Source organism: Ovis canadensis, chromosome 2, assembly GCF_042477335.2.
Source record: "Ovis canadensis isolate MfBH-ARS-UI-01 breed Bighorn chromosome 2, ARS-UI_OviCan_v2, whole genome shotgun sequence".
Lineage (NCBI taxonomy): Eukaryota > Metazoa > Chordata > Mammalia > Artiodactyla > Bovidae > Ovis > Ovis canadensis.
Window position 1 is genome coordinate 2,289,220 of NC_091246.1, and position 27,704 is coordinate 2,316,923.

At 49.6% G+C, this 27,704-nt stretch overlaps 2 protein-coding genes across 7 annotated transcripts in view; one reads left to right on the top strand and one right to left on the bottom strand.

Moving 5' to 3' along the window:
• The window catches only part of STOM (stomatin), a 33,818-nt gene extending 18,913 nt beyond the window's left edge, over positions 1–14,905 (top strand). Inside the window, exons 4-7 of the mRNA XM_069575223.1 lie at positions 897–979; positions 4,052–4,255; positions 5,413–5,547; positions 12,882–14,905. Coding sequence (XP_069431324.1) covers positions 897–979; positions 4,052–4,255; positions 5,413–5,547; positions 12,882–13,076 — 617 coding nt within the window. The 3' untranslated portion in view covers positions 13,077–14,905. The remainder of the gene's footprint in view (positions 1–896; positions 980–4,051; positions 4,256–5,412; positions 5,548–12,881) is intronic.
• Positions 14,906–21,347: 6,442 nt separating this feature from the next.
• The window catches only part of GSN (gelsolin), a 62,871-nt gene continuing 56,514 nt past the window's right edge, over positions 21,348–27,704 (bottom strand). For all 6 annotated transcript variants that reach the window (XM_069575219.1, XM_069575222.1, XM_069575220.1 and 3 more), the window contains 4 exons: positions 26,924–27,048; positions 26,618–26,695; positions 22,343–22,403; positions 21,348–21,760 (listed from right to left, as the gene is read on the bottom strand). In XM_069575219.1, the coding sequence (XP_069431320.1) occupies positions 21,591–21,760; positions 22,343–22,403; positions 26,618–26,695; positions 26,924–27,048 (434 nt within the window). In that variant the 3' untranslated portion in view covers positions 21,348–21,590. The remainder of the gene's footprint in view (positions 21,761–22,342; positions 22,404–26,617; positions 26,696–26,923; positions 27,049–27,704) is intronic.

The window sequence follows — 27,704 nt, forward strand, 5'->3', positions numbered from 1 at the left end:
TAAGAATTCAAGGCACACGGAAACAGAGTCCCTGCCCCAAGGGTCTTTCTGCCTAGTGGTGGGTTGCCAGCAGAGACAGTTGACAGTCACAGTCCTGCATGGTGAGTGTTGTGTCAAGAAGCCACAGGTGGCTGTGGAGGCCCAGAAAAGAGTGTCCACCCCAAGTGGCAGGGTGCTTTCTGGAGGTGACATCTTGGCAGGAAAAGGTGAGAACTGGGGGAGAGGTGTCCCCAGGATCAGAGCATGTGCAGAGCCATGCAGGAAAGCACTATAGCTCAGTGAACTGCGGGCAGCCCAGCCCAGCCGGGGTGCAGGACGGGAGCAGAGGGGCCCAGCCCAGCCGGGGTGCAGGACAGGAGCAGAGGGGCCCAGCCCAGCCGGGGTGCAGGACGGGTACAGAGGGCAGTGGTGAAGAGGTGAGCAGGGACAGGTTGTGCAGGGCGTGGTGCGGCTTGTTTGTAGGAAACAGACTGGAAGAAATAGCAAGATGACGTAAGAAGCAATTGCATCGATCTAAGTGAAAACAGGGATTTCCCTGGTGGTGCAGTGGTTAAGACTCCACGCTTCCACTGTAGCGGGGCACGGGTTCAGGCCGTGCGGGGAACTAAGATCCCACCTGCTGTGTGGGACGGCCACAAAAAAAATGGTAAGTGAAAGCAAACGGGTTGCCAGTACAAGCAGAGTAAGGAGATGCAGCCCCCAGGTCTCGTGGGGACAGCCGGCTGTGGGAAGAAAGCCACGGGAGTTGAGGCTGCCGCTCCTGGCTCCCAGCCCATCCCCTGAGATGCCCGGCTTTCTCGCGGTTAATCGGGTTGACCCTGTTAGAACCGAAGGGCACAGTGAGCTGATGAGTGAGGGGCCGGTGTGCCCTGATCGCGGGTGTGTCTCTGTTGCAGGCCTGTTTTTTATTCTGCCGTGCACTGACAGCTTCATCAAAGTGGACATGAGGACTATTTCATTTGACATCCCTCCTCAGGAGGTAAGGTTGTCTTCTGCTGTGGGTGGCTGAGCTGTCCTGAGCCTGGCGTGGAGAGGCAGCGGGGCCAGTGGCCACAGCACAGCTGAGAGCCCCTCTGCCCTTGGCGTTTTCTGGCCGTGTGGCCTCCAGCAAGTTCTCCTCTTTGTGCCCGCATTTCCTCATCTATAAAATAGAGGTTATAATAGCAGGACCTACCCTATAGAGTTCTTGTGAGGACTAAATGAGACGCTCTATGTAAAGTGCTTAGAGCAGAGGCTGATAAATAGCAAGTGCTATGAAGGTGCTTATTATCATTACAAAGCGGCTATAATGTTAATGTAAGTGTAATGTTACCACTGTCATCAGCATCCCCCCGACCACACTTCTCTCTGGGTTTCTGATAGAACATTCCTCTTACAGTTCTTGACAGTATTCTAAATAAACTGGTTAGAAGCCAAAGAATTAGAGACTGCCCATTTGGTATTTTAGATAAGAATATGATATTTTATATTAGTGATCATTTCAGGCTTTTTCAAAGTGCCTCACCGTTGAGGCTCACAGCAGAATCCCAGAAAGCAGACAGGAATTCCTCTGGACTCACGGGCGGGGCCAGGGCCTCAGAGTCCCTGCTCAAGGCTTAGCGTGGGACAGCCCCACGCTGCGTGCACCCTCCACTAGCGCTGACCCAGCCCTTGACACAGCGGCCGGCATCCTGGCCCTTGTGTCTGAGGAGGCGTCATGACCGTCACAGGTAGAGAGCCTGAAAGCAGATGCAGGGAAAGGACCAAAGAGGCTGCTGGCGTTTGCTGGCCAGAGGCCAGGTCCTCAGCAGAGCGGTGGAGCCTGGTCACAAAGTCCAGAGGCCAACTCAGGAGCTCCCCTGCTGGTCCTGAGCCACATAGTTAGCGAGGTGAGGCTTTGTAACCCACACATACGTGGTGACACCAGAAGTCATTTCACCCATAAAAGCGAGACTGAGAGCGTGTCTGTGCTCTCTGTGTGGAGGGCTGGCTCTCAGAAGGAGCCCTCTGAGGGTAGCGGGGAGTCCTGGCACTTTCCTCTGTAAACACGGCGGTCATCTGGCAGGGTCATGGCAAGCTTCTACCTTCCAGCTGCTCCCTGAACGCAGAGCACTTTGAAACTTGGCAAGCAGTCCTTTTTCTGATCCCCTGTGAGCTTGTTATGAAGGAAGATAAACACTCTGCCTACAATAATCAGTAGACAGAGAGGCTGCAACTTTACGAACCTCCAGCCGCGCAGAGTCTCCATGGCAACAATTCCTTTAGAAATGAGCTACACTTTCCATCACATCATGGGAAAAATTAATTTTCACCCAAGATGGTAATATATTATGTATCTATTTACAAACTCCCCGCTTCTCCTCCAAATTTGAAGTTTTAGGTTACTGAGAAAAAAGAATTAACTCTTTTGATGCCTGGCAGAACTAAACAGCTATTATCGTTTTTATGACTTTTTTCCGCGTACATGGCTCTTTACATTCTCAAAATGCCTTCACTTGCAAACATCTTATTTGACCTTCAAAGAAATTTGCTTAGAATTGGGCAATATTAGTAGCCCCGGCATACAGATGAGGAGTCGCTAAGTCAAACAGTCGAGAACCCTCGCTGGAGGTCCCTGAGGGAGGAACCAGCAGCGCTGGCGCCGGAGTTGAGGCCCCTGCCTCTCCCCACACTGTTCCTCCCTCACTCCCCCCGGGGCCGCGCTCCAGTCTAGTCCATCTCTGGTTTCACTGACTGCCTGCTGTGTGCCAAGCGCCCCGCCAGTGCCAGAGATGCAGAGACAGACTGCCTTCAGAAGCTCACAGTCGAACAGGGAGGCAGTGGTGTCGGTAAATCACGTCACTGCAGGGAGTGGGTGAAGGAATGAGTAGGCAAGTCTGCCGGGAGGGTCAGGCAAGTTTCACAGAGAAGAGGACACTTGAGCTGTGTCTTAGCTGCCCTGTCTGTCTGACGTTGTGGGGAGGAGTTGTGGGGGACATCCTAGCAGAGGAACGCCTGCAGGGAGGCCCGGGACATGGAGCCCGGTGCGTGTGGGAGCCCCACGTGGTCTAGTGGAGGACGTGTGCAGGAGTGGGGAGGAAGGAGGCCGGAGGGCAGGTGTCAAGCCAAGGACTCTGCCCTTGAACGTGACAGGAAGCACTGACACACGGGGTCTGTGTCCTGCAAGCGTCTTATGAAGCGCACTGTAAATATACTGTCACCCTGACCTCGCCCTATGAAAAGAGTTCAGTTCTTTCGTCCCAGTAACACTGTGCTTCTTCAGGCTCATCAGACACAGGCTCTCTGGCGCCTCTGCTCCGTCCCACACGTACTCGTCTGCCTTGAATACTCTTTCACTCTATCCTCAGAAAATTGTTACTTCCTTTTTCAAGACTTAGTTCATGTCTCACCTCTGCCAGCTACAGCTGTCCGTCTTGTTCCCTTAGAGCGTCCCTTGATTCCCTGACCTCCGTGAAGATAGGAACTGAGGGTTTTTCATGCCTTTATCCCTGAAACCCAGCACAGCGTCAGCTACTGACTGTGATTAAGTCTCAGTGTTTGTTGAATGATCAAATGAGTGAATGGAATTAGTGGTAAATGAAAGTACTTTATTAAAATTTTTAAGACATAGTGAACATTCTGATACTTCGTGGTCTGAGTCCCTTGGGGTCGCTGTAATAAATTTGCTGGCTTATAAACCAGGTATGTATTGTTCACAGTTCTGAAGAAGTGCTGAAGACTCCAGCAAATTTGGTGTCTGATGAAGGCCTGCCTCCTCATTCCTAGATCACTGTTTGCTCATTATATCCTCACATAGTAGAAGGGGGAGGGCTCTCTCTGGGGCCTCTTTTATAAGGATGCTAATCCCATTCATGAGGGCTCCACCCTCATGGCCCCCCAAAGGCCCCACCTCCAAACACCAACACACTGGGGATGGAGTTTCAACATGAATTTTAGGGAGACGCAAACATTCAGTCAACAGCGCTTACTAAAAAAAACCAGCTCTTGTTTTAAGACGTTGGGTGGAATCACAGTCCTTGCAGCTTCACTAAAGAGGAGGCTGACGGGTCTCCCATGCTTCCCTGCCTCGCAGATCCTCACCAAGGACTCGGTCACCATCAGCGTGGACGGCGTGGTCTATTACCGCGTGCAGAACGCCACTCTGGCTGTGGCAAACATCACCAACGCTGACTCCGCGACCCGTCTTTTGGCACAAACGACCCTGAGGAACGTCCTGGGCACCAAGAACCTCTCCCAGATCCTCTCTGACAGGGAGGAAATCGCTCACAACATGCAGGTGAGGGGGCGCCGCCGGTGCGGCTCAGCTGCAGGTTTGGGGGGAGCAGCTCAGGGCCCATGGGCATCTGAGAGCGTTTCATTGAGTCAGCCTGGAGACTCACTGGCCTTTTTTCCTTCACAGAAAACTCTCCCCAGGCTCGATGGAAGGGGATCTTTTTCATATGAGGAGGTTATAGGGCAGTAACACTCCAATGTGTGCATGTTTCTTAATTCCCTCCAGTATAATTTTTTCCCCAAAGTTAGTGTTAGCCTCTTTCTTCTAGCATAATAGCTCAGAGGCTGTTCTGCGAGACAGGGCAGGTACAGCTGGAGCCCTGTTCTGTGCGAGTCCTGACCTCGTTTGTAACTCTTAACACTTTCCAATCTTGCCTTCATAACAGATGATGAATCAGATCTGGCTTGGTCAGAAAAGATTGAGTGCTGCGCATCTGAGCTGTTGCTGTCTGTGCAGCTGTCTCTGGTCTCATGTGACACCCCAACAACCATGTGACCCAGGGCAGGGTGACGTCCCTCCAGCCCTGCAGAGGGAGGAGGCCGAGGCGCGGAGAAGCAGCACGGCTCCCACGGGCTCACAGGAGCTCAGCAGCCCTCTGGCCGCCTGTTTTAATAAGTGAAGCTTTATTAGAATGCAGCCACACCCACTGATCGGTGCATTATTCCCCACGGCCACTTTTAATCTGCAAAGGCAGAGTTAGTTGCACCAGACACTAGAAACAAGGGCTTCCCCGGCGTCGGCAGTGGGAAAGAACCCGCCTGCCAGTGCCGGAGCCGTGAGGCGCAGGTGCAGTGCTTGGGTTGGGAAGATCCCCTGGAGGAGGGCATGGCAGCCCACTCCAGGATTCTTGCTTGGAGAATCTTACGGACAGAGGAGCCTGGCGGACTGCAGTCCACTGGGTCGCAAAGATTTGGACACGACTGAAGGAATTTAGCTTTTTTAGAAAACGTTTGCCAACCCACATTAGCTTATTAGTAGCAGAATCAAGAACAACTTCCCAGTAATCCAGGCTCCCACTTCAGCCTGCATGCCTCCGTGGGTAACTCTCTCTGCAGCCTTCCACCAGCGCCTCGCCCACTCCAGATCCCAATGAACACAGCTGCCCTAGGCGCCTGTGCGAGGGCTGAGCATTTTCAGCCTGCCTTCTCCCTTCCTGACAGTGCACCCTGGACGATGCCACCGACGACTGGGGAATCAAGGTGGAGCGTGTGGAGATCAAGGACGTGAAGCTGCCGGTGCAGTTGCAGAGAGCCATGGCCGCGGAGGCGGAGGCGTCCCGGGAGGCCCGAGCCAAGGTGACTTTGTTTTCTCTGTGTGGTTTGTTTTTCCTGTTGAGGCTTCCTTTTAAAATATACAATGTAAAACATGCTGGTTGTAAAAAATCGAAATAGTCCCAAAGTAGTCAAGATGAAAGCTCTGCTCATCACTTCAAATCATATCCCCCTGCCACCAGAGGCCGCCACTCTTAACAGCTTAGTGTCTATGTTAATACCCCCAGATTTTCATTTGGGGTTTATTTGGCTGGGCTGTTAGTCTACTGGCCTGTCTACTTTACAGAAGTAGCGGTACAGTACATACTGTTCTTCACCTTGCTTTTTCACAAGCCACCTCTCCTGGGGATACTGGTGCATAGATGGCTGCGCCGTTCCGTTAGGACTGTGCCCCCCCGCGTCTTTCTCCCGGCCCGCTGCTGAGGACGCACTGACGGTCTGACTCCAGGTGGACGGGCTGTCCCATCAGTTGCGCACACTCTCCCCCCCTTATTTTCGTCTCTTTCTTCCTTTTCCCAAGTTGTCCCTCCTTCTTGCAGTTTCCGTCTTCCTTTTTCTGCTCTTTTTTTTCCACTTCTTTTTCCTTGATGTCTGCTTTTTTTCTCCTTTTTTTCTTTTTTTTTAAATCATCATCCCTGGCTGTGTCTTAACCCTGCATGGGTGTGTGACATCCATGGGAGGTGCTGAGGGAATATTTGTGAATCTGGAAAAGAAGACATGCTCAAATGAGTCCATAGGGATGTCTTACCAAACCCGAGGGCAGGAAGTAGAGTCAAGCCTCACCAGAATCAAAGCCAGAGACCGGGGGGCAGCCTCAGGGGAGGCAGGCATTCCACATCCCAGGCCTCGCCTCACTGCAGACAGCTGGAGGGGAGAAGGCCTGATTCTCAAGTGCGTGTGTCTCCCAGCTGAGCGCTGTGGGAAACAGACCAGCCCCCATTCCAAATTCACCCCAGAGTGATTCTCTCTGATCCAGCGTCAATCAAAGATCCTGAAAAGGTCTCACAACCCCTCACCTGTGAATGGATGGAGAAAGAGGGATAGTCTTCACAGGAGCAGTTGCTGTCGGCGTGACAGATCTCCCAAGATACCAGCAGCGAACCAGATTGTTGTTGTTAGAAACCAGTAGCAGCTGGTGATAACTGGCTAACCACAGAACCCTGCCCTTCTGTTAGGATGCCCTGTAACCCACAGATACTGCTGCTGCTGCTAAGTCGCTTCAGTCGTGTCCAACTCTGTGCAACCCCATAGATGGCAGCCCACCAGGCTCCGCCGTCCCTGGGATTCTGCAGGCAAGAACACTGGAGTGGGTTGCCATGTCCTTCTCCAATGCATGAAAGTGAAAAGTGAAAGTGAAGTTGCTCAGTTGTGTCTGACTCTTGACAACCCCGTGGACTGCAGCCCACCAGGCTCCTCCGTCCATGGGATTTTCCAGGCAAGAGTGCTGGAGTGAGTTGCCATCACCTTCTCTGAAGCCAGAGATGGGTCACTCTAATTTTTTAGCCAGCACCAGATAGATTCATTTGACACACTGCATCCAGAATGTTTTACTAACCAGAACTTTTAGATTTTCCTAATGTGTTAATTGGGCTTCTCAGGTGACTCAGTGGTAAAGAATCCACCTGCCAAGCAGGAGACTCATGTTTGATCCCTGGGTCGGGAAGATCTTCTAGAGAAGGAAATGGCGACCTGCTCCAGTGTTCTTGCCTGGAAAAGCCCGTGGACAGAGGAGCCTGGTGGGCTGCTGTCCGTGGGGTTGCGGAGTCGGACGTGACTGAGCAACTAAACAACAACAACAGTGTGTTAACTGGCGCTTCTGGTGCCAGATCCCCCCAGAGCCCTACAGAACCCACCAGAGCCCTACAGAGCACTACAGACCCCTCCAGAGCACTACAGAGCCCCCCAGAGCCCTACCAAGCACTACAGAGCCCCCCAGAACCCTCCAGAGCACTACAGAGCTCTCATGTATTTTCTCTCCAAACCATGGTATTTTATTTAGAAGATTAAATTGTATTTATGAGAATGATATTAACTATGCCTCACTATAATCTAGTTATTTTGAAAATTAGGGATCCCTTTTACCTAGAATCTGTCATTAACCAAAAGTCCCGTTTCCAAACCACGTTGAATAATAGAATTTATCATACATAGACGACATAGAATATTGGCGCCCTAAGGGTCCTTAGAGATTATCTTCTGAAAGTGGCAAATGCTGCCTGTCCCCCCGCCAGCTCCCATGCCCGTCACTGACCACAGCGCTGCTTCCCACTGAGCGTTGACTTGACTTGAGAATGCTGCTGAAGCACTCCCGGTGTGCGTGCGGGCGTGCCAAGTCGATCCAGTAATGTCTGACTCTTTGCCACCCTATGGGCTGTAGCCTGCCGTACTCCTCTATCCATGGGATTTTTCAGGCAAGAACACGGAGCCCGTTTCTTCCTGCAGGGCATCTTCCCGACCCAGGGATCAAACCCACATCTCTTGTCTCCTGCATCGGCAGGCGGGGTCTTGACTGCCAGCGCCGCCTGGGAAGCCCTGATGCGCTCTAGGTGACGACCTGCAGCTGCTGGAAATTGGCCTAAAAATGAAACTTATTTGCCATTCCCACTATTTAGACGAAAATATCAAACCCCAAACAAGTGATGCGATCTCAGAATCACATAGCTAATTAGTGACTGTGGAAATTAGTGTTCCCTGTGCTCCTCACGGCCTTCTTTCCAGGAAGGACTGAGCCCCCTCTGCAAACACTCTGACCAGTTAGGAAAGAGAGTCCTGACTTCCCTTTACAAGAAAAAATAAAGTCAGTTAGGATTCTGAATTACTGGGCTCTCAAGGGATCTGGCTGTCTTTAAGGGTGGGGTTAACACACAGAATCTCAAGGAGTCTTAATTCTTCCATAGAGTCCAGTTACCCTGCAACAACCACGAGGCCCAGTATTCAAGCTCTCAGGGAAATAGGGGTCCTGTTTCTTAAATAAGTTGCAAAGAAAAAGGTTGCAAGAGTCTATAGCCTAAGAGACTTCAGAGAAAAATTCCTCAAGTTAATTAGCCAGAGATGCAAACCCACTTCACAAGCAGATGCCACACTAAACGTTCACTCTAACGGCTTTAAACAAGAAAGAAAGCGATCCAGGTGTGGGTGGGGGGAGGTCTCGGCAGTGGGAACAGACGTTGGTGCGTCTGGCCGCGTGGATCTGAGAGGAGCGCATGCTGGTTTCCCAGAAGACGTGCTCTGGAGTGTTCACAGCAGCACTTTGTAGTCACCCCGACTGGAGATCATCCAAACACCGCTGCGGCTGGGTGGATGACGGTCGGCTGAGATGAAGGCGTCCTACTCCGCAAAGAGAATGCGCGCATTAAGTGCTCACGAGCGTCATTTGAGAGAAACGTTACAAATGAGGACAGGTTCTCCTGAACACGTTACGTTAGCAGGACCTCTTTTTAAGGTTTTCAGACCGTGACTGGAAACGTAATATCTTTTCTGCTTGCAGACTGTCCCTTTTTTCCTTTGTCAGGATTCTCAGACAAGCGCCTGGCATGGGCTTTGGGCTCGTATCTCTGGGCCTCGTTGTGTGATAACTGAGCGGGTAGAGTACAGGACGCAGGTCACCTGTCCAGCCCTTCCCTCGGAGCAGCCCCCTGGGCCACAGGAGGAGACAGCAGGACCCTTCCACAGGCCTGAACTCGCCAGCTTTTGACACAATGCTCTGGAAATAGGAAGGGTCGATCGACGGGGCCTCCGGCGCTTCTGGCAGAAACTGTGCGTGCCTGCGGGTAGCTTGTGCTGCTTTCTAAGACCCTGCCCACAGCGCCCGCTTGGCTTGTATTAGACACAGCGAGGGTGTTGTGTTCACATCTTTGGCAGCTCACTCAGACCAGCTTTTCTAGTAACAGAAGGTATGCCCAGCCGGGTGGGTCTGGCTTCCCAGCCAAGAGATGGTGTGTTGATTGGTAGTGGGAGCTGAGCTGTCTTTGCAGTTGTCCAGACAGGAAAAAAAAAAAGCACCTTATTGGACATCTGAGCTGACGGGAAAATCAGAGCCTGCTGTGCCCATGGCAGGGCCAGCTTGTGAGTTCTGTCCAGGCCTCGCCTGGGAGACAGTTCCCAGAGCCCCTCTCAGTGTGGCTGGCACTGGTCCCTTCCCAAACACCTAGGGGGACATAATGCTTTGCCTGATAAATTCAGGTTTTTATCCTCTAATCTGGTCCCTTCTTGCAGTAAGCCTCCTCTGTCTCACCTAATGCACAGCGCAGAACCCAGACACAGCCTGTCCCCCTCGCATCCCGCCCAGTCCACTCCACACTGTGGCGTCTCTCTCAACAGCCCATTTCCTCCTCCACTCACACCACTGGTGACTGGCACCAGGTCGCTCTGAAAGCTGTCCTCCGTCTCTTCTCATACGGATGCTCCAACATCTGTTGGAGTGTTTTCTCAAACTAGCTCTGAGGCTTCCCATCACCTTCAGGATAAAGACCAAACACCTGGGCCCCTGCTGCCCTTACTGCCCTCCCTTCTTCACCCCCCTCCCCCCTCCCCCCTCCTGTTCACCCCCCCTCCCCCTTCCCCCTTCCCCCCACCTCCCCTCTCCCTCCTTCACCCCCCCTCCCCATCCTGTTTACCCCCCCTCCCTAATTCACACTTCACTTCCCCCTCTGCCCTGTTCGCCCCCATCTCCCCCTCTTCCTCACAGTGCTCACCTGCTTATAGGCTCCTGGGACACTAGGTTTTTTTATACTGCAGTACCTTTTCATGTGTTCTGCCTGAAATATTCTTCCTCACCTTAGTCCAAACAGCAAGGCCTCCATCCTCTATTGTTCTGCTTTGTCGAGGGCACAGCCCCACCACTTCACCTTTGGCAAAAACTGCTTTGCTCTTCCTGCCAGCTCTGGGCCTTGTACCTGCCTCAGTCAGCGTTTGTCAGACTGGAATGAAATGATCTGCTTCCAAGTCCATCTCCCCTGCTTGGCCAGGAGCTGAAGGACGTGGAGGAGTCCCTCCTCTATCCCTAGCCCCTTTATAGGTCTTGACACCCGGAAGCCCCCCAAAGTTTACCGTGTAACTGAATGAAATTATACTGGTCATAAGACCATTGCTTTCAATTCTCATATTCAGAGAAGGACTAAACCCTCCGTAGTGCTCCCAGCTGCAGATTTACCTGCTCAGTAGTTTGTTAGGATCTAGTGTTTGCTGTCTCATTTTCCCTAAGAAATCCCCTGTGGATGTCATAATTGTTATATGTTGAATAAATATTCATACTTACACAGTTGCATAACATTGAAATAAAAATTTAGCATGAAAAGAAGAAAAAGAACAATTAATATTTTGAGGTTCCTGTGAGAACAACCTAACTACACTTTTAAGAGGGTTATGGTATCTTTACACCTCTCCTCCTAGGATTAGGACTTAGGAATAGCTGCCTTCATTTGGCTTCTGAATCTTTTAAGAATTAGGGCATAGGTGGATCCAAAAATTAGATCTTGTCACTTGCCCTTGCTATATAATTAGCCTCTGTTTATACACTTCAACACATGCTAGACCTCTGACTTCCTTAAAATGGTCCCATGAGGTCAGTGCTATCCCATCTCAAGAATAAGAAACCGAGGCTCAGAATGTTAAATAACCTTTCTGAGGACATTCAGCTAGGAAGGGTTAGGTTTGCAATTTGAGCTCGACTACCTAAACTCTCGGAGAAGGCAATGGCAACTCACACCAGTACTCCTGCCTGGAAAATCCCATGGGCGGAGGAGCCTGGTAGGCTGCAGTCCATGGGGTCACTAAGAGTCGGTTGCTAAGAGTGACTTCACTTTCACTTTTCAGTTTCATGCATTGGAGAAGGAAATGGCAACCCTCTCCAGTGTTCTTGCCTGGAGAATCCCAGGGACAGGGGAGCCTGGTGGGCTGCCGTCTATGGGGTTACACAGAGTTGGACACAACTGAAGCGACTTAGCAGCAGCAGCAGCAGCCACCTAAACTCTAAAACCCCTGCCCTCCCCACCTCTCCAAAAGCCTTCAAGCTTTGCTCACATAACCCCTCAAAGAATTCAGAAAATCTGTGTGTCCCATTTTAAATAGACATGTACATTTTTTCATTTTGAATGTGGATATCTGCCAAACATATAAGTCCTGGCATGTTTTAAATATTGACATTCTAAGGTAAAACTGTTAACATCATTCATTTTAAATGCTTTCTTTGAAATTTAGGTAACATAATGATTCCACTCTCTATTTATAGAATGATGAGAAAATAAGCTCTTTTAATAGGAATTTTCATTTTCCCTTTTTCTCCTTGAATTTATACTTTCATCTCACATTCCCTACAGAGTCTTTTCCTAATACATTTTGTTATGAGTTATTTTATCACCTTCTGAAGCGCCTCTAGTGCATAAGTTAGGATACTTCTCAGTTTTCTCTGACTGCAACCAAGGGCCCCAACGAGGTGAATGAAGAATGAATTCATGTCTTGTCGATGGCTGTTACTTACTGCTGGAATAAGGCAAGATTCAGCATCAGTTCAGTTCCCTTACTTTTCATTTTTACAGGTATGAGGAAAAAGAAACCTTATTTATATAAATAAGTAGATAGAAATGGAAGGGTTTTTTTTTTTAAGTACTTTTATACAATACTTAGTGCTCCCTCTGAATTTATGTGCTGAAAAATCCTATGACTTTTTTGATCTTTTGTGGAAAACATTTTAATTATCTATCAGCTTGCAGTACAATAAGGTCCTCTTCCCTTTCTTTGAAATCAAAGAATTGGAAATCTATCTGACTTGCAAAAGGCTTTGTATCCAGTCATTGGGGTCATTCACTTTCTCAACTCCTACACAGTATTCTGAATTTTCCCTTTGTTTGATGCCCTGGAAATGGGAGAAAGACAATAAATAGTGAAAGAGGATGTCTTTTTTTAAAAATTCTTATTGGAGTGTAGTTGCTTCATGTTAGTTTCTGCTGTACAGCAAAGTGGATCAGTGATACGTATACATATATCCCCTCTGCTTTCTTGGATTTCCTCCCCATCTGGGTCACCAGAGCCTTGAGTGGAGCCCCCTGTGCTGTAGTCAGTTTCCGTTAGTTATCCATTCCATCCATAACATTGTATATAAATCAGTCCGCAGTCCCCAGTCCATCCCCCCTCCTCTACAGGGGATGTCTTGACCTCCGACACACACTCAGGCAAAGCAGTTACAGGGAAAAGATCACATAGAAACTGAGGATCTGGAAACTGTTTTCCTTAGAACTATTCTGGCCGACTCCCTGGGAAACCCCGTGTATTGCCGGAGCCAGATGTGCCCTAGTTTGGAGGCTGCAGCTCGCCGACCAGCGTTTCCTCTGGGTTAATCTCTCCTTGCTGCCGCTCCGTAGGTCATTGCGGCGGAGGGAGAAATGAATGCGTCCAGGGCTCTGAAGGAAGCCTCCATGGTCATCACCGAGTCTCCTGCCGCCCTCCAGCTGCGCTACCTGCAGACGCTGACCACCATTGCTGCTGAGAAAAACTCCACCATCATCTTCCCTCTGCCCATAGATATGTTGCAGGCTATCATGGAGAAAAGACAGTGAGCCGCGGGGGCTGACCAGAGCTGAGATGGGGACCAAACCAGCCTCTCACCCAGAAGGAGGTAGTAGGGTGGGAACCTTGACTTTTCTCCCTCCCTCCCCTTTTCCATAGGTTGAGTGTGATATTCTTACACTGTGTAGTGATCCTGGCAACAGATGAAGGTTGTTAGCTTGTAAATACGACATGAGAGAGAGAGAGTGGTGATTAATGTAAGATAACCTTACTCTAAAATATTTAAAAGTTCATATGTTTAGATTGCTCTATGATAGGTGAAATCCGTCTTATTTCGAATTTCACTGAGTCATTCTGCACCCTCTATCAGCCTCCAGGCCAGAAGCAAGAAGATAGAGTATCTTCCCAACCTAACAGCCTGGCTAGACAAACGTTTTGCAGAGAATAGTCACCTTGGGCTACAACCAGCTTCTCTGGGCCACGCGTGCCTTACTTCCGGGGAATCTTAATTAAGGAAATTTTCCTAACATCCGTCTACTTTCTAAACTCAGAGCAGGTTGCAAACTATTCCTTACTTGAGAGGAGACGTGTTCTTGCCAGCACCTGTCAGCACTGGAGGCCAAGGTCAAGGGACATGATCACCCTGATTCTTGAGGGCCTTAAACCCACTGCTTTAGAGGTCCTTTTAGAACAATGGGCGTTGTTTTTTTTTTTTTTACTTCATTGAGCCCCTTTATGAGTAAATGATTCCTCTGTCTTTCAAACCAGCTAAATACTTAATCACAGAAGTGCTTTTTTTCTCACTTTTGCCTATTCTCATATATCAGATTCTAAATATTTGAATTTTTAAAATAAAATTTTCTGTAAGTCCTATAAATAGTTGTTTATATACCAATTTGAATAGCTTAAGGACTAATACTTGATAAAATATATCTTTAGAAAACTTATATTTCACTGTCTGCCTGTTACCAACTCTTGGATGCTGTGAGCTGTCTTGGTTACTGTTCACTAAGTACCAGAAGGAATTCACAGTCTGTCAGGCACACGGTATCCAAGGAGCTTGGAAAACACTGTCAGACTTGGCGTATCTGTGTAGATAGGGCTCTTTTTTATCTGCCTGGTCATTTTTCTGTCATATATTTGATGCTGAAGGAGGAACTGGTCAGTGCTTCTGAACTGCTATAATTTTAGGAAGCATCTCCCATTTCACAAATGCCTGTGAAGCCAAGCACCCTGGTATTCTTCCTGTTGGTTTCTGGGAAGCCGGCTGGTGACATTTGTACCACTTCCTCTTGGAAGCTGTGAGGTCACTTTTAAAACTCTAAGAATAGCAGCTTCCCTGCCCAGAGCCGCCCTTACATCTGTCCTTAGCTGGGTCACCCTGTCAGTCTTCACAAGCCCCCTCCCCAGCAGCCCATTTCCAGGTTTACTTTACGAAGCCTTGAGCCGCCGTGGATATGGGTCCTGGCTGAGCTCGTCAGACGCATCTGGAGCATCTGACTGGGAACTCAGGCTGCATTTCTATCTTCAGTTTTAAAATAGTGACTTTCTCTCTTTTGCGAGGTGGCTCACCCTTGACTACTAAGGACCAGGAGACAAACACATATCCTGGCTAAAAGTCTCTTCTCAGACTTAAAGGTTTAATGCTTTCTGTTCCTTGAGTCTGTTTCCAGACACCAGCCAGTCTTTGCTCTTCTGCCTCGTGGGTTGTGGGTTGCAGTTAAGTCGCCGGGAGGGAGGAGCTGGAGAAGGAGCTGGAGGACGACAGCGGGCAGTGTTAGCGCGAGGGCTTTCCCAGGCGGCCCCCTCTGCAACCCTGTGCATAATAAAGTGTGCGCTCATACTGATTCTCTGGGAGGAGAATCTGTTTCTGCCTGCATGTGGTGTGTGTGGATTCGCTTTTCAGAAGTGGCACATGCGTTTCTCCAGGCCTGGACTGGCCGCTCTGGCTGCTGGGCGCTCTCCTGGGCCAGAGGAAGAGGGGAGCCCATGGCCTTCCGCCGTCTGTCATGTCTTACTCCCTCTGGTGCCCGTGCAGCTTCCCTGAGGAGTTTAAGATTCACGAATCCTTGGCTGGTCTGATTTCCCGAACAGGACAGGGCCTCACTTCTTCCTGTCACCCAGCTAACCCACTGGCACAAACCCTACTTATAAAGAGGAATAAGTGATATAAAACCAGTGGGGGCATTGTGAACACCTGTACCAAGAGTTAGGAATGGGTGTTTTGGGAAGACATCACATAGAAGCTTTCACCTTTTCTATATTTTAATTTTTTACGATAATCGCAGATCTATCAGAAAAAGCAAATAGGATATTTCCATTTGGAAAGCTTTAAAATAAAGAGAAAAAACAACCCCTACCCTCCAAAAAGCTAGGGGTGTTACCTGCGACATTCAACCTTTAAAGAACTGTCCTGAGGGATTTCCCTGGTGTCCAGTGGTTCTGAATCCGCCTTCCAATGCAGGGGACGAGAGTTCAGTCCCAAGTACAGGGAGCCAAGATCCCACATGCCGAACAGCAACTAAGCCCACGTGCCGCAAGGCAGCACCTCCACCCCCGGCCACAGCTGGAGAAGGCCTACATGCTGCGGAGAAGGCCCAGCACCGCCGAGATGAGCAAAAGGCATGCATGGCCAGGGCTGACCCTGTGACCCCGTGGACGGGGGCCTGCCGGGCTCCTCTGTCCATGAACTTTTCCAGGCAAGAACACTGGAGTGGGTTTCCATTTCCTGTTGCAAGGGATCTCCCAGCCCAGGGATTGAAGCTACATTCCACGTGTCTCCTGCGTCACAGGCAGGTTCTTTACCACTGGTGCCCCCGAGAAGCCCAGAGAAAACGAAGAGGGGCCTTGGGTCCCCGGCCACCACCTGTGGCGCAGCAGGCGCCTGGCTCTGTGCTCCAGTACTTGGGCACACATTTATCTTTGAAACAGCTTGCTGTGATGCATTTTTATCCCCACGTTACTGATGAGGACCCTGGAGTTCAGAGTGGCTTACCCAGCGTCATGTGGTTAGCAAGCGGCAGACTTGAGAGTCCAGCGTGGACCCGTCTGCTGTCAGAGGCTCCTGAGGCGCCCGTTGCGTCATGTGACAGTGCCTGCCCCCACCACTCCCGGGCGCACACCACCACCAACAGTCATTTTATACGTAGACCACAACTTTTCAACACTGTCGAGATTCCAATCCAACTAGTGAAATCGTGCGTTCATAGCCAAGCAGGCCTTAAACTTTAGTTTGGGGCTGTCAGTTCAGTCCAGGTGAAGGAAGTAGATTGGGTGTTTGTAGCCAGGACATGTTGCAACACACTCACCCGCATGGGAGGAAACCAGGGTTCCACAGGTCTCTGAGGTTACACGGCCTTTTAAATCTGTGATCTTCACACTGGGCTTCTTCACCAGGTCACTCTGCTAGGAAACAGTGAACCACCTATTTCCAAACTTCTTTTTAGCAGCAACCTTTCCCCCTGTTTTTTCAAAGGAAACTCCAAAGTAAACAAAGGAATAAATTCTCAAGTTCACATTTATAACATTTACTTAATGTCAATCAATGAGGCTGCATTGAAAAAAGTTGGAGATATGAAAGGCAGTTACATCCTTAAATGAGGCTCAACCTTCAATCTCTCCATTTTGTTTCAAGTGTCTGTGATGTTTGTTACCACTTTAAAAACTAAATTTCAGTCAAATTGTGAAATTACTGAAGCACCTCATAGAATTCTATTGATCCCAGTTTTAAAATCACTGAATTTGACTTGAACCCAGGTCTGACTTCAAAGTCCAGCTTTCAACACCTACATTGTAGCATCTCTGGTTAGGTACTGTACAAAGACAATATTACCACTTTGCAGGGGGGGAAACTGAAGCTCACATAGATTTTCTGTCCTGTCCTTAGTGCCTTGCACACTGCCTGGCATAAATGTGTTATCTATTCAACTGAATTGTCCAAGATAGGATGCAAGTTCTAAGCCCAGGCCAACCTCTTTCCAGGAGACGCCCCATTGGCACTTGGGCATTTCATGGCATTTTGCAATGACTTCTCCATCGGTACATGATGGAATCCACCATCTCTCAAAAACCATTAGGAAGAGAAAAATACGTGGTTGAAGTGATAGTGTTCCTGACTTATTATTTTGCCTTTGAGAGAAAAAATATGGAGCTGAAGCAATTCAGTTGCCTCAGGCAACTCCCTTTCTCAGAGCATACAGGTCTCTCTCTCTGAAGCCACAGACACCAATAAACAGAAATTGGCCAATAAACCTCCTTGATGCCGGTAAAAGGAAATGAGAACTGCAGGGCAGGCTCGCCTATGCGGGACCTCCCACAGGTTGCCAGGACTGGGAGCTGTCTAGACAGGCCTCACCTCCTCTAAGGAAGCCCTACCAGCTCCAGGTGGTCAAGGCCCCTTTGTTCCAGGATTTCACATTTGTCTTGTTGATAGCTTTGCCCCTGAAATTGGCCTTCTGGAATAAAGGCAGGCATTACAAGATCAAGTCCAACCCCCTCACTGCGGACTTTGAGGCCCTCTGTGAGTTCCTGGCTTCCCCGTCTTCTGCCCTAGCCTCCCCTTAACCCCACCCCCCGCCCCGCAATTCCTGCTGTTTGTCCCTGAGCACAGCAGCCTCCCTTCAGCTCCGTCTCTGGGCTGCTGCACACCCTGCCTCAGACAGTAAAGAATCTGCCTGCCGGGGTCCTGTCCCAGTGGATCCAGGGAATTTGAAGCGTGAAGGGCATAGGCGAGGAAAGCTTATTTATTTAGAAATATAAGATTAGATTAAGAAATAGTGTAGTAGGAAAATTTAGTGGAGAAAAGAGGCTGAATACTTGGTTTACGTGGAAAGCCAGTAAAGTTCCAGACTAGGAACTTGCACCATCTACGTTGGGCCACCAGCGTCCTCTTGAATAGGGGGCGATGCCCCACCTTGGGCTCCCTCTCTCGTGGATCTTAGAAGCCGGGGCAAGTAAGTAGACATGGCGAGCCTCCACGCCCCAGATGGGACTTCAGCCAGAAAATAGAGTAAAGAGGAGACATGGGGGAAACCAGTCCAGTGACTGGCCCATCCCCTATTGTCCAGAAAGGCCTTTTATACCTTTGTTTGCACATAGACATCAATGGATAATATAAAATTAGGCAGCATCAGCAGCCCTGACTCTTATCAAAACCAGGCTTTTCTCGCTGCATACCTAGTTGTATACACAAGTCTTAGGTGATTTGCATCATCTTCCGGCCAGAGAGCCAATTAGCATTTTACAGCCTTTTTTTCTGATAACGGTTTTTCAACCAGAAGACTTATTTGTGTTGTTCTTCCCAAAGTCTGGTGCCGCTCTCAGAAGCACTAAATAAAGTTACATTCCTACATAGCAAAGATACAGCAATTTATAACAAGTAAAAGGAGTACAGTGATTTATAACGAAGAAAAGTAATTAACTCAAAAGTCTAGTGTTGCTAACATCAAAACTGCTATATTCCTATTTCTATATCCCAATTACATTGATTAATATCCTTCAGGTGCCTAAAAGATAAAGGATATGGAGGCCTGGCAGCAGTCATTGACTCAACAAACTCTTCACCAAACTAATTCTTAGCTCTAAAAGGCTCTGTATCTTTAAGATGTTTTAAGCTTCGTGCCGCTCATGGTTGGGGGCTGTAAACAATCCACAAGTTGTAAAGTCCTGGCAGATAAGTTAGAGAGCCATCAGAGGGGTTAAGCCGAGACATTCTTTTCATATGCAGGAGACTGTTAACTGGAGCTCTGAATTAACTCTTTCCAGAGAAAAGGTGGTAATGTCAGAAGAGTGTAGTATAGCAGACGGTAAACAGACAGGTTTTGGTTTCGGGGTAGATGCTCAGACAGAGGACCCCTCGAGACCTGACTCGCCTTGCCCATCAGGCCTCTCCGCATGACCTTGTCATGGGTGGGATCTCCCGTGCTGGCTCCCGGCATCTCCCCCTTTTTTATTTTTTAATAATTATGAGAAGCAGAATTACAGTAGCCACAGCAGTGTAGCTAAAAAGAGTAGACAGAATGTTTTTCCAGAAATGAAGTTAGAGAAGGTGTGGAAAAAAGTCGCTGGCTGCTCCTGCGGCAGTAAAATCTAATCAGGAGTGTTCCATGGTCTATCTGACCGTGAAGTTTTTCCAAATCCAAACCAATCTTGGAGCCTTTCTATGCCCTCGAAACGTGATTCCCAATTCCCTCCTGGCCACGGTCTATCTCATTTACCCTCAGGGGTGTCACACAAATCTGCAAGACAGTGTTAACTCTGCTTTCAAAACCTACAATTCAGTCCCAACACGCATCATCGCCTCCTCTAGGGCATCCACCCCCACTTCTCGCTTCCCTTCTACAACCTCCTGTGTTGCCAACACCAAAGAAACGTTTCCGGATAGTATCAACATATTGGGCAGTATGAGCTTGTTGAGTCAATGATATTGCTGCCACAGTAACAAAAGCGATAACAGTAGCAGTAATCATTGTTGTTACACAGCAAGACCGTAATTGCCATAAGATAGGGTGGACGTTTCAATACCACGAGAGAACAAGCATTACATTGAGGAGTTGAGCAAGATGAAAGCGTACATTGTTCACAAGTCACTACATTAGGTCCACGTGTACATTAAGTTTTCCGGAATCATTGGTGAAAAGAAAACCATAAGGAGAGAGCAAACGAGCTAAAATAGAGTAAACAGAGTCATCTTCTGGTCGGAGTTTGCGCAGCAGCAGCTGTCAGCCCTGCCGGGATCTCGATGTTTTTGCACGCTTTCCACCCCCCGGGCCTGCGCTGTGTAAACTGGGCTAGGCAGGAGTGCTGCTTGTTCCATCTGAGGCCCTCACTCTGGTCCTGATGTTCCTTTGTCCTATTTTCACGGGCTTTCCCCCTCCTTGTCTTTTAGCCACTCCCATTCTGGACTCCTGTTTCCTGTTCTAACTGCCTAACGGGACTTTGTGGCAACGTGAGCCTGAGCAGAGTCAGGGTCTGGGGAACCAAAAGGGGCACAAAGGCCCTCACCCATGCTGCAAACTGGGAGAGCATCCCAGGGGCACCTCGTGTCAGCCGAAACACTCAAGGCAAGCGGAGGGAACGAGCAAGAGTCAGGCAGATGCTCCAGGGCAGGGCAACCCCCGGGAATGTAAGTGACTCGAGGGTCCCACTACTGGCCTTGAACTCCTTGCCCCCAGTGCTCCAAGGCCATGCCTCCCAACGACTGACCGAAGTGGGGCGATTAGACACACTTCATCCGCTCCTGGGAGACCTCCAACGCCTTTGTTGGCTGATGGGCTCCAGAATCAAACAAATATTTGTACACCAACGTTCAGAGTAGCACTGTTTTTCAAAAAAAGAAAGAAAGAAAAGCTATTTATTTGGCTACATCAACTCTCAGCTGCGGCACACAGGATCTAGTTGCCCTGCGGCATCCCCGACCAGGGGCTGAACCTGTGTCCCCCGCGTTGAAGACGGACCACCAGGGAAGACCCCCAGAGGTGTCATTCACAGCAGCCAAAAGGTGGAAAGGACCTGAGTGTTCATCGATGGACGAAAGCATAAATGAAACAGTATATACACATATGATGGATTAGTACTCAGCCACAAAAAGGAATGCAGTTACTTTATGGGCTGTAAAATGTATGAATATTGAAAGCATCAAGCTAAGTGAAATAAGCCAGACAGAAGACAAGTGCATGATTCCACTTCTATGATGCACCTAGAACAGGCAAATTCATGGAGACAGAAAGTGCAATAAAGGTTCCCAGGGGCAGATGGGAAGTAGGAAGGGGGAAGGAGTTGTTTCATGGGCACAGGGTATAAATCTAAGTTGGGGATTACGAAAAAGGTTTGGGTGGAGACGGCGGGGACAGCTCCGCAACACTGTCGGTGTCTTTAACGCTGCTGAATTGTACATTCGCAAATGATTAAAATGAGAACAACAAAAATGGGACTACGCCATTATTTTTTTTTTTTTACTTTGGCTCAGGACTCCCCCAAAGCTATGCAAAAGCCTCCTGGACTGCACAGCAGTCTAAGATGCATCCACCCAACCCCTCTTCCTCCCTGCTTCACGTGGGGTCAGATGGCATCTGTCTGAAGGCTCTCCAGCCTTCCCTGGCTGCCTCTCAATCTCCTTCCATACAAGCACTCTCCCCCTAGTCCAGTCTCTGCACATTCCATCTCATCTTGGCATCTGCTTCTCGGAGGATCAGATATATGTGGGTTGAATGAAGCTCATTCACTGGGTCGCAGGCACAGGCACAACCCCCCACCCCCACCCCATGGACCCTTCCCAGAACAGTAAGAAGGACACTTCTCAGGACAAACTGAGCCACAGCAGGTTACACACTTCAAAAAGCTTTTTATTGAATTCAATTTCAAAAAGCACAGACACTTGAGACAATTCTGCAAGGACCCTGAATTTTTGCAGGGCTGTTTTTGGCTACAGTAAAAAAAAAAAAAAAAGGAAAAAGAAAATACCAACCGCGCGTGCACACCTCAGGTTGACCCTGCTCACTGCAAGGTCTCCTTGAAGGGCGGACAGTTCTGAGAGGCACTGGCCGGCAATGGGGTGGGACCTGCCTTCAGGCAGCCAGCTCAGCGAGGGCCCTGTCCAAGGGATCCACGGACCAATAGTTGTCATCCCAGCCGAGGAACCAGCCCATGAACGAGGGGGGCTCGAAGCCCTGCTTCACCACGGTGATGGGGGTCCGCCTGTCGCGATTAGCTGGGTCCGTCTCGATGTAGCGCTTAGCTGCAGACACAGGCAGGAGAATCCTCAGCGTCTCCAGCACCAAGGAGGTGGCTCCACGCCCAAGGTGGTTTTGGTCCCACTGCCCCTAACACCCAACCCCACCCTGGACACCACCAGTCCTTAAAGGCAACGACAACCATGTGACTCCTTCACTGCCCCGCCCAGAAACACAGGAAAGGCCAGGGGTCACAGTTTAACCTCCAGCTTCACAGAGCATGCCTCATTTTTCTCTAGCGTCCCCTACTGGAAGGTGTTAAAGAAACCAGCTTTTGGATTTCCAGCTCCCAAATCAGACTCTACTCAGCTACCAGAGACCTGCTTTCCTGCGTCTAAATCCAGATGCGGTTAGTCCCTGGGCATCCTGGGAACCTGAAGCAGCTTCTATCTGCCTCTTCCTCTTGGTGTGACCTACGGCTTCTGCAGGAACCGAGCTGTTCTCTCACCACCCAGGGAGGGCTCACCAGGGGCTGGCCGTGGGGGAGGAAGCCCCCACCCTGCTGTCAACGAACTCCCAAACCCACACAGGAAGCTGCTCCCACCCCACCACCCGAAAGAGACTTGCAGGCACGCATGGGTCCTCACCAGAGGTCAAGGCTTCTGTCTTCTCTTCTTCTTGAGAATCCTTACCAACCCAGACAAAGACCTGGAGGAGAGGCGGGAAAGGGAAGGTATGAGATAAAGCCGCATGAGGGGCACTGACCCAGCTCACTGTTGGAGGAAGAGGAGGAGGTTCCAGGTATGGGCCAGACACACGGCCCCATTCACAAAGCCCACGGACTGTGACTAGAGAACTGGGCAACAGACTCGGCGTACTGCTGACCTACACCCCGCTTTATGGGCCCACCCACCCCTGGGGGGGTGGTCTGCCATGTCTCTTTAGACAAGTGGAGTTACTAGCTGATTACATTCAATCCAGACTGCAGTTCCCCTTGAGAACGGGGAGGATTTGGCAACAACCATCACTCGCAGGTGGATGAAGCTGAGCAGTAGCTGCCCCTGTGATGGGAAGTTCCACCCGGCCTCAGACTCCCCCACAACTTCGCGCCCTCCACCCTAGCCTGCTTCAGTCACCAACGCTGACAACCCAGAGAAGACAGCCATGAGACGAGCTCCTTCTCTAGAAGCTCACGAACGATCCGTTTCAGGGCATCTACTTATTCAACCAATGAGCAGACTCACATGCTCACCGTCTATTCATCCAACCAGCGAGCACTGAGGGTCTGCGGGGGCCACCCTCACCCAGCGAGCACTGAGGGTCTGTGGGGGCCACTCTCTGGGTGTCTGAGCCAACAAGGGTCTAAGCCTTGGAGGAGAAATAACTCATCATCACTACCACCATCTTGAGTCTTCAGTTCAGTCCAGTCACTCAGTTGTGTCCAACTCTTTGCGACCCCATGAACTGCAGCACGCCAGGCCTCCCTGTCCATCACCAACTCCCGGAGTTCACTCAGACTCAGACGTCCATCTGAGTCGGTGATGCCATCCAGCCATCTCATCCTCTCTCATCCCCTTCTCCCCCTGCCCCCAATCCCTCCCAGCATCAGAGTCTTTTCCAATGAGTCAACTCTGCACATGAGGTGGCCAAAGTACTGGAGTTTCAGCTTTAGCATCAGTCCTTCCAAAGAAATCCCAGGACTGGTCTCCTTTAGAATACTGGTTGGATCTCCTTGCAGTCCAAGGGACTCTCGAAAGTATTCCAACACCACAGTTTAAAAGCATCAATTCTTCGGCACTCAGCTTTCTTCACAGTCCAACTCTCACATCCATACATGACCACTGGAAAAACCATAGCCTTGACTAGATGGACCTTAGTCGGCAAAGTAATGCCTCTGCTTTTGAATATGCTATCTAGATTGGTCATCACTTTCCTTCCAAGGAGTAAGCGTCTTTTAATTTCATGGCTGCAATCACCATCTGCAGTGATTTTGGGGCCCAAAAAAATAGTCTGACACTGTTTCCACTGTTTCCCCATCTATTTGCCATGAAGTGATGGGACTGGATGCCATGATCTTAGTTTCCTGAATGTTGAGCTTTAGGCCAACTTTTTCACTCTCCTCTTTCACGTTCATCAAGAGGCTTCACTTTCTGCCATAAGGGTGGTGTCATCTGCGTATCTGAGGTTATTGATATTTCTCCCGGCAATCCTGATTCCAGCTTGTGCTTCTTCCAGTCTAGCGTTTCTCATGATGTACTCTGCATATAAGTTAAATAAACAGGGTGACAATATACAGCCTTGACGTACTCCTTTTCCTATTTGGAACCAGTCTGTTGTTTCATGTCCCGTTCTAACTGTTGCTTCTTGACCTGCATATAGGTTTCTCAAGAGGCAGGTCAGGTGGTCTGGTATTCCCATCTCTCTCAGAATTTTCCACAGTTTATTGTGATCCACACAGTCAAAGGCTTTGGCATAGTCAGTAGAGCAGAAACATATTTTTCTGGAACTCTCTTGCTTTTTCCAGTGGATGTTGGCAATTTGATCTCTGGTTCCTCTGCCTTTTCTAAAACCAGCTTGAACATCTGGAAGTTCACGGTTCACGTATTGCTGAAGCCTGGCTTGGAGAATTTTGAGCATTACTTTACTAGCATGTGAGATGAGTGCAATTGTGCAGTAGTTTGAGCATTCTTTGGCATTGCCTTTCTTTGGGATTAGAATGAAAACTGACCTTTTCCAGTCCTGTGGCCACTGCTGAGTTTTCCAAATTTGCTGGCATCTTGAGTGCAGCACTCTCACAGCATCATCTTTCAGGATTTGAAACAGCTCAACTGGAATTCCATCACCTCCACTAGCTTTGTTCATAGTGATGCTTTCTAAGGCCCACTTGACTTCACATTACAGGATGTCTGGCTCTAGGTGAGTGATCACACCATCATTATTATCTGGGTTGTGAAGATCTTTTTTGTACAGTTCTTCCGTGTATTCTTGCCACCTCTTCTTAATATCTTCTGCTTCTGTTAGGTCCATACCATTTCTGTCCTTTATCGAGCCCATCTTTGCATGAAATGTTCCCTTGGTATCTCTAATTTTCTTGAAGAGATTGCTAGTCTTTCCCATTCTGTTGTTTTCCTCTATGTCTTTGCATTGATCGCTAAGGAAGTCTTTCTTATCTCTTCTTGCTATTCTTTGGAACTCTGCATTCAGATGCTTATATCTTTCCTTTTCTCCTTTGCTTTTCGCTTCTCTTCTTTTCACAGCTATTTGTAAGCCCTCCCCAGACAGCCATTTTGCATTTTTGCATTTCTTTTCCATGGGGATGGTCTTGATCCCTGTGTCTTGTACAATGTCACAAACCTCAGTCCCTAGTTCATCAGGCACTCTATCTATCAGATCTAGTCCCTTAAATCTATTTCTTACTTCCAGTGTATAATCATAAGGGCTTTGATTTAGGTCATACCTGAATGATCTAGTGGTTTTCCCTACTTTCTTCAATTTCAGTCTGAATTTGGCAATAAGGAGTTTATGATCTGAGCCACAGTCTGCTCCTGGTCTTGTTTTTGTTGACTGTATAGAGCTTCTCCATCTTTGGCTGCAAAGAATATAATCAATCTGACTTTGATATTGACCATCCGGTGATGTCCATGTGTAGAGTCTTCTCTTGTGTTGTTGGAAGAGGGTATTTGCTATGACCAGTGCGTTCTCTTGGCAAAACTCTATTAGCCTTTGCCCTGCTTCATTCCATATTCCAAGGCCAAATTTGCCTGTTACCCCAGGTGTTTCTTGACTTCCTACTTTTGCATTCCATTCCCCTATAATGAAAAGGACATCTTTTTTGGGTGCTACTTCTAAAAGGCCTTGTAGGTCTTCATAGAACCGTTCAACTTCAGCTTCTTAAGACGAGCTTTATTACACCAAAAAATCAGTTCAGCTGGTTTTTATGTGTCATCTGTTCTGATGTGTATCTGAATATTTTAATGAATGCCCATCATTCATAAACTGTGAAAGTGTTCAGCACTCGGTCGTGTCTCTCCACAACCCTACAGACTGTAGCCCGACAAGCTCCTCCATCCCTGGGGTTCTCCAGGCAAGAATACTGGCGTGGGTAGTCATTCCCTTTTCCAGGGGATTCCCCAACCCAGCGACTGAACCCGAGTCTCCTGCATTGCAGGGGGACTCTTTACCATCTGAGCCACCAGGGGGCCCATCCATAAGATGGTGTCAGACGACAGGATGCAGGCATGCTCGCCCTTACGCATGTGCAGCTGTGCGCCTGCTGCACGGCGCCTCCACCCCAGCTCTCACGGGGCCTGTCCTGTTCCTCACAGGACTCCCAGCAACCCAGCATTCTGCCTGGAAGACAGTGGTGCTTCACACGAGTCGACCGAGCGCATGAACACACAGATGAGCAAGCCGATTAAGGAGCCAATGGAGCAAAGCTGCCCGCAGCTCAACGGCTAAATTGCAAACCTTTTGGTATCGGTCTTCCAACCAGGGAGCCCAAGAAGAAGCCAGGCAGATGGCGGGCAGTCTCGCACCTGCATGGCTGCTGTGTCCAACCCTGACAACTCGGGGAGGAGACAGCTTGCTAGGAAGGGCTACTGACTGCCATCCCCCACGAGGACACAGGGCCCTTGGGGACAGGGGTATGTCTCCTTCTAGCTGAGAGATTACGCCTGCATGAGATGTGAACCAAAGTCTAACTTTCTCTACCAACAGGTTCAGAGTAAGAGTTCATGTTCCCCTAAGGCCTGAGAAGAACGCCGGTCATCTGATTTGCCTCTCTAAGGTGCTTTGCTATTGGCAAGGGGATTCTATCTGCCTCTCATCTGCTGGGATCATGCAAGGTAGGCACCATCACGCCCATTCTGCAGATGAGGACATGGAGCTCAGAGAGGGAAGTTACTTGTGGGACCGTCCGTTACCTGGTCCCAGGTGTCCAGAAGCATGACGTCATCGGTGGCCAAGTCTTCCTGCATGAGCTCACCAGGGACCTCTTCGATCTAGGAAGGGATGGAAGAGGGTAATGAGAGCCCACCTGCAAACCGCCTTCCCCCAGCTCTCTCTGCCCTCCATGGGGAGGGCTGAGCTGGCTCCAGCCTGTGGGGGTCTGCACTGGGTCATTGAAGGTCTCTCCCTGCCCCCGCTGCGGATACCTCAGCTTGCTCCCTGGAAAACACCTCCCAAGGGGCGAGCAGAGGCAGCGACCTCAGACCTCCCCTGGGACTCACCACAAAACGTCCGATCTTGTTGGAGCAGGCAAAGAGGCGAGGAGGGTGGGCGTCCATCTTCTTGTCCTTCAGCCGTGGGGACGTGCGGTAGGCGGCCTTCCCACCCAGGGCCTCCCAGAAGCTATCTGCGAGGGGAGGCCACGCCAGTTACCAGCCGACACCACCTCCCCCTCCAGCACTTCCTCGTAGACTCTGGGACAGACGCTGCCTTCGCACAGCCAAGTGCTCTCAACCGCCACCCGGCATCTTAAAACCCCAGCGTGACAAAGAAGGAAAGGGCCTGCGGGACTCGAGGGTGATGAAGCAGAGGCCCGGGAGGGTGGACTGGGCAGAAGACACAGGGCCGGGGCTGCTCCTGGTCTGAGACTGGCGACGCCCTCGAGGCGGCTGAGGCTCAGAGAGGCCGAGCCACTCGCCCAGCGCCAGACAGTGCACGCAGAGTAAGCCACCTCATCCAGCTCCCGTTCCCTGTATTTTCCCACTATAGCTGCTCTAGCCACGTGTGCTTTTTATATTCAAATGCATTTTCCCAGCAGTCACATTTAAATACATGTTAATTGAAGCATGTGACTGGCGGTGGTTTAGTCGTGTCTGACTCTTTTCCAGCCCCATGGACTAACCACCAGGCTCCTCTGTCCACAGGATTTCCCAGGCAAGAATACTGGAGTGGGTTGCCATTTCCTTCTCCAGGGGATCTTCCCGACCCAGGGATTGAACCTGAGTCTTCTGCACTGGCAGGGGGATTCTGTACCCCTGGGCCAGCAGGGAAGCCCATAGGCAT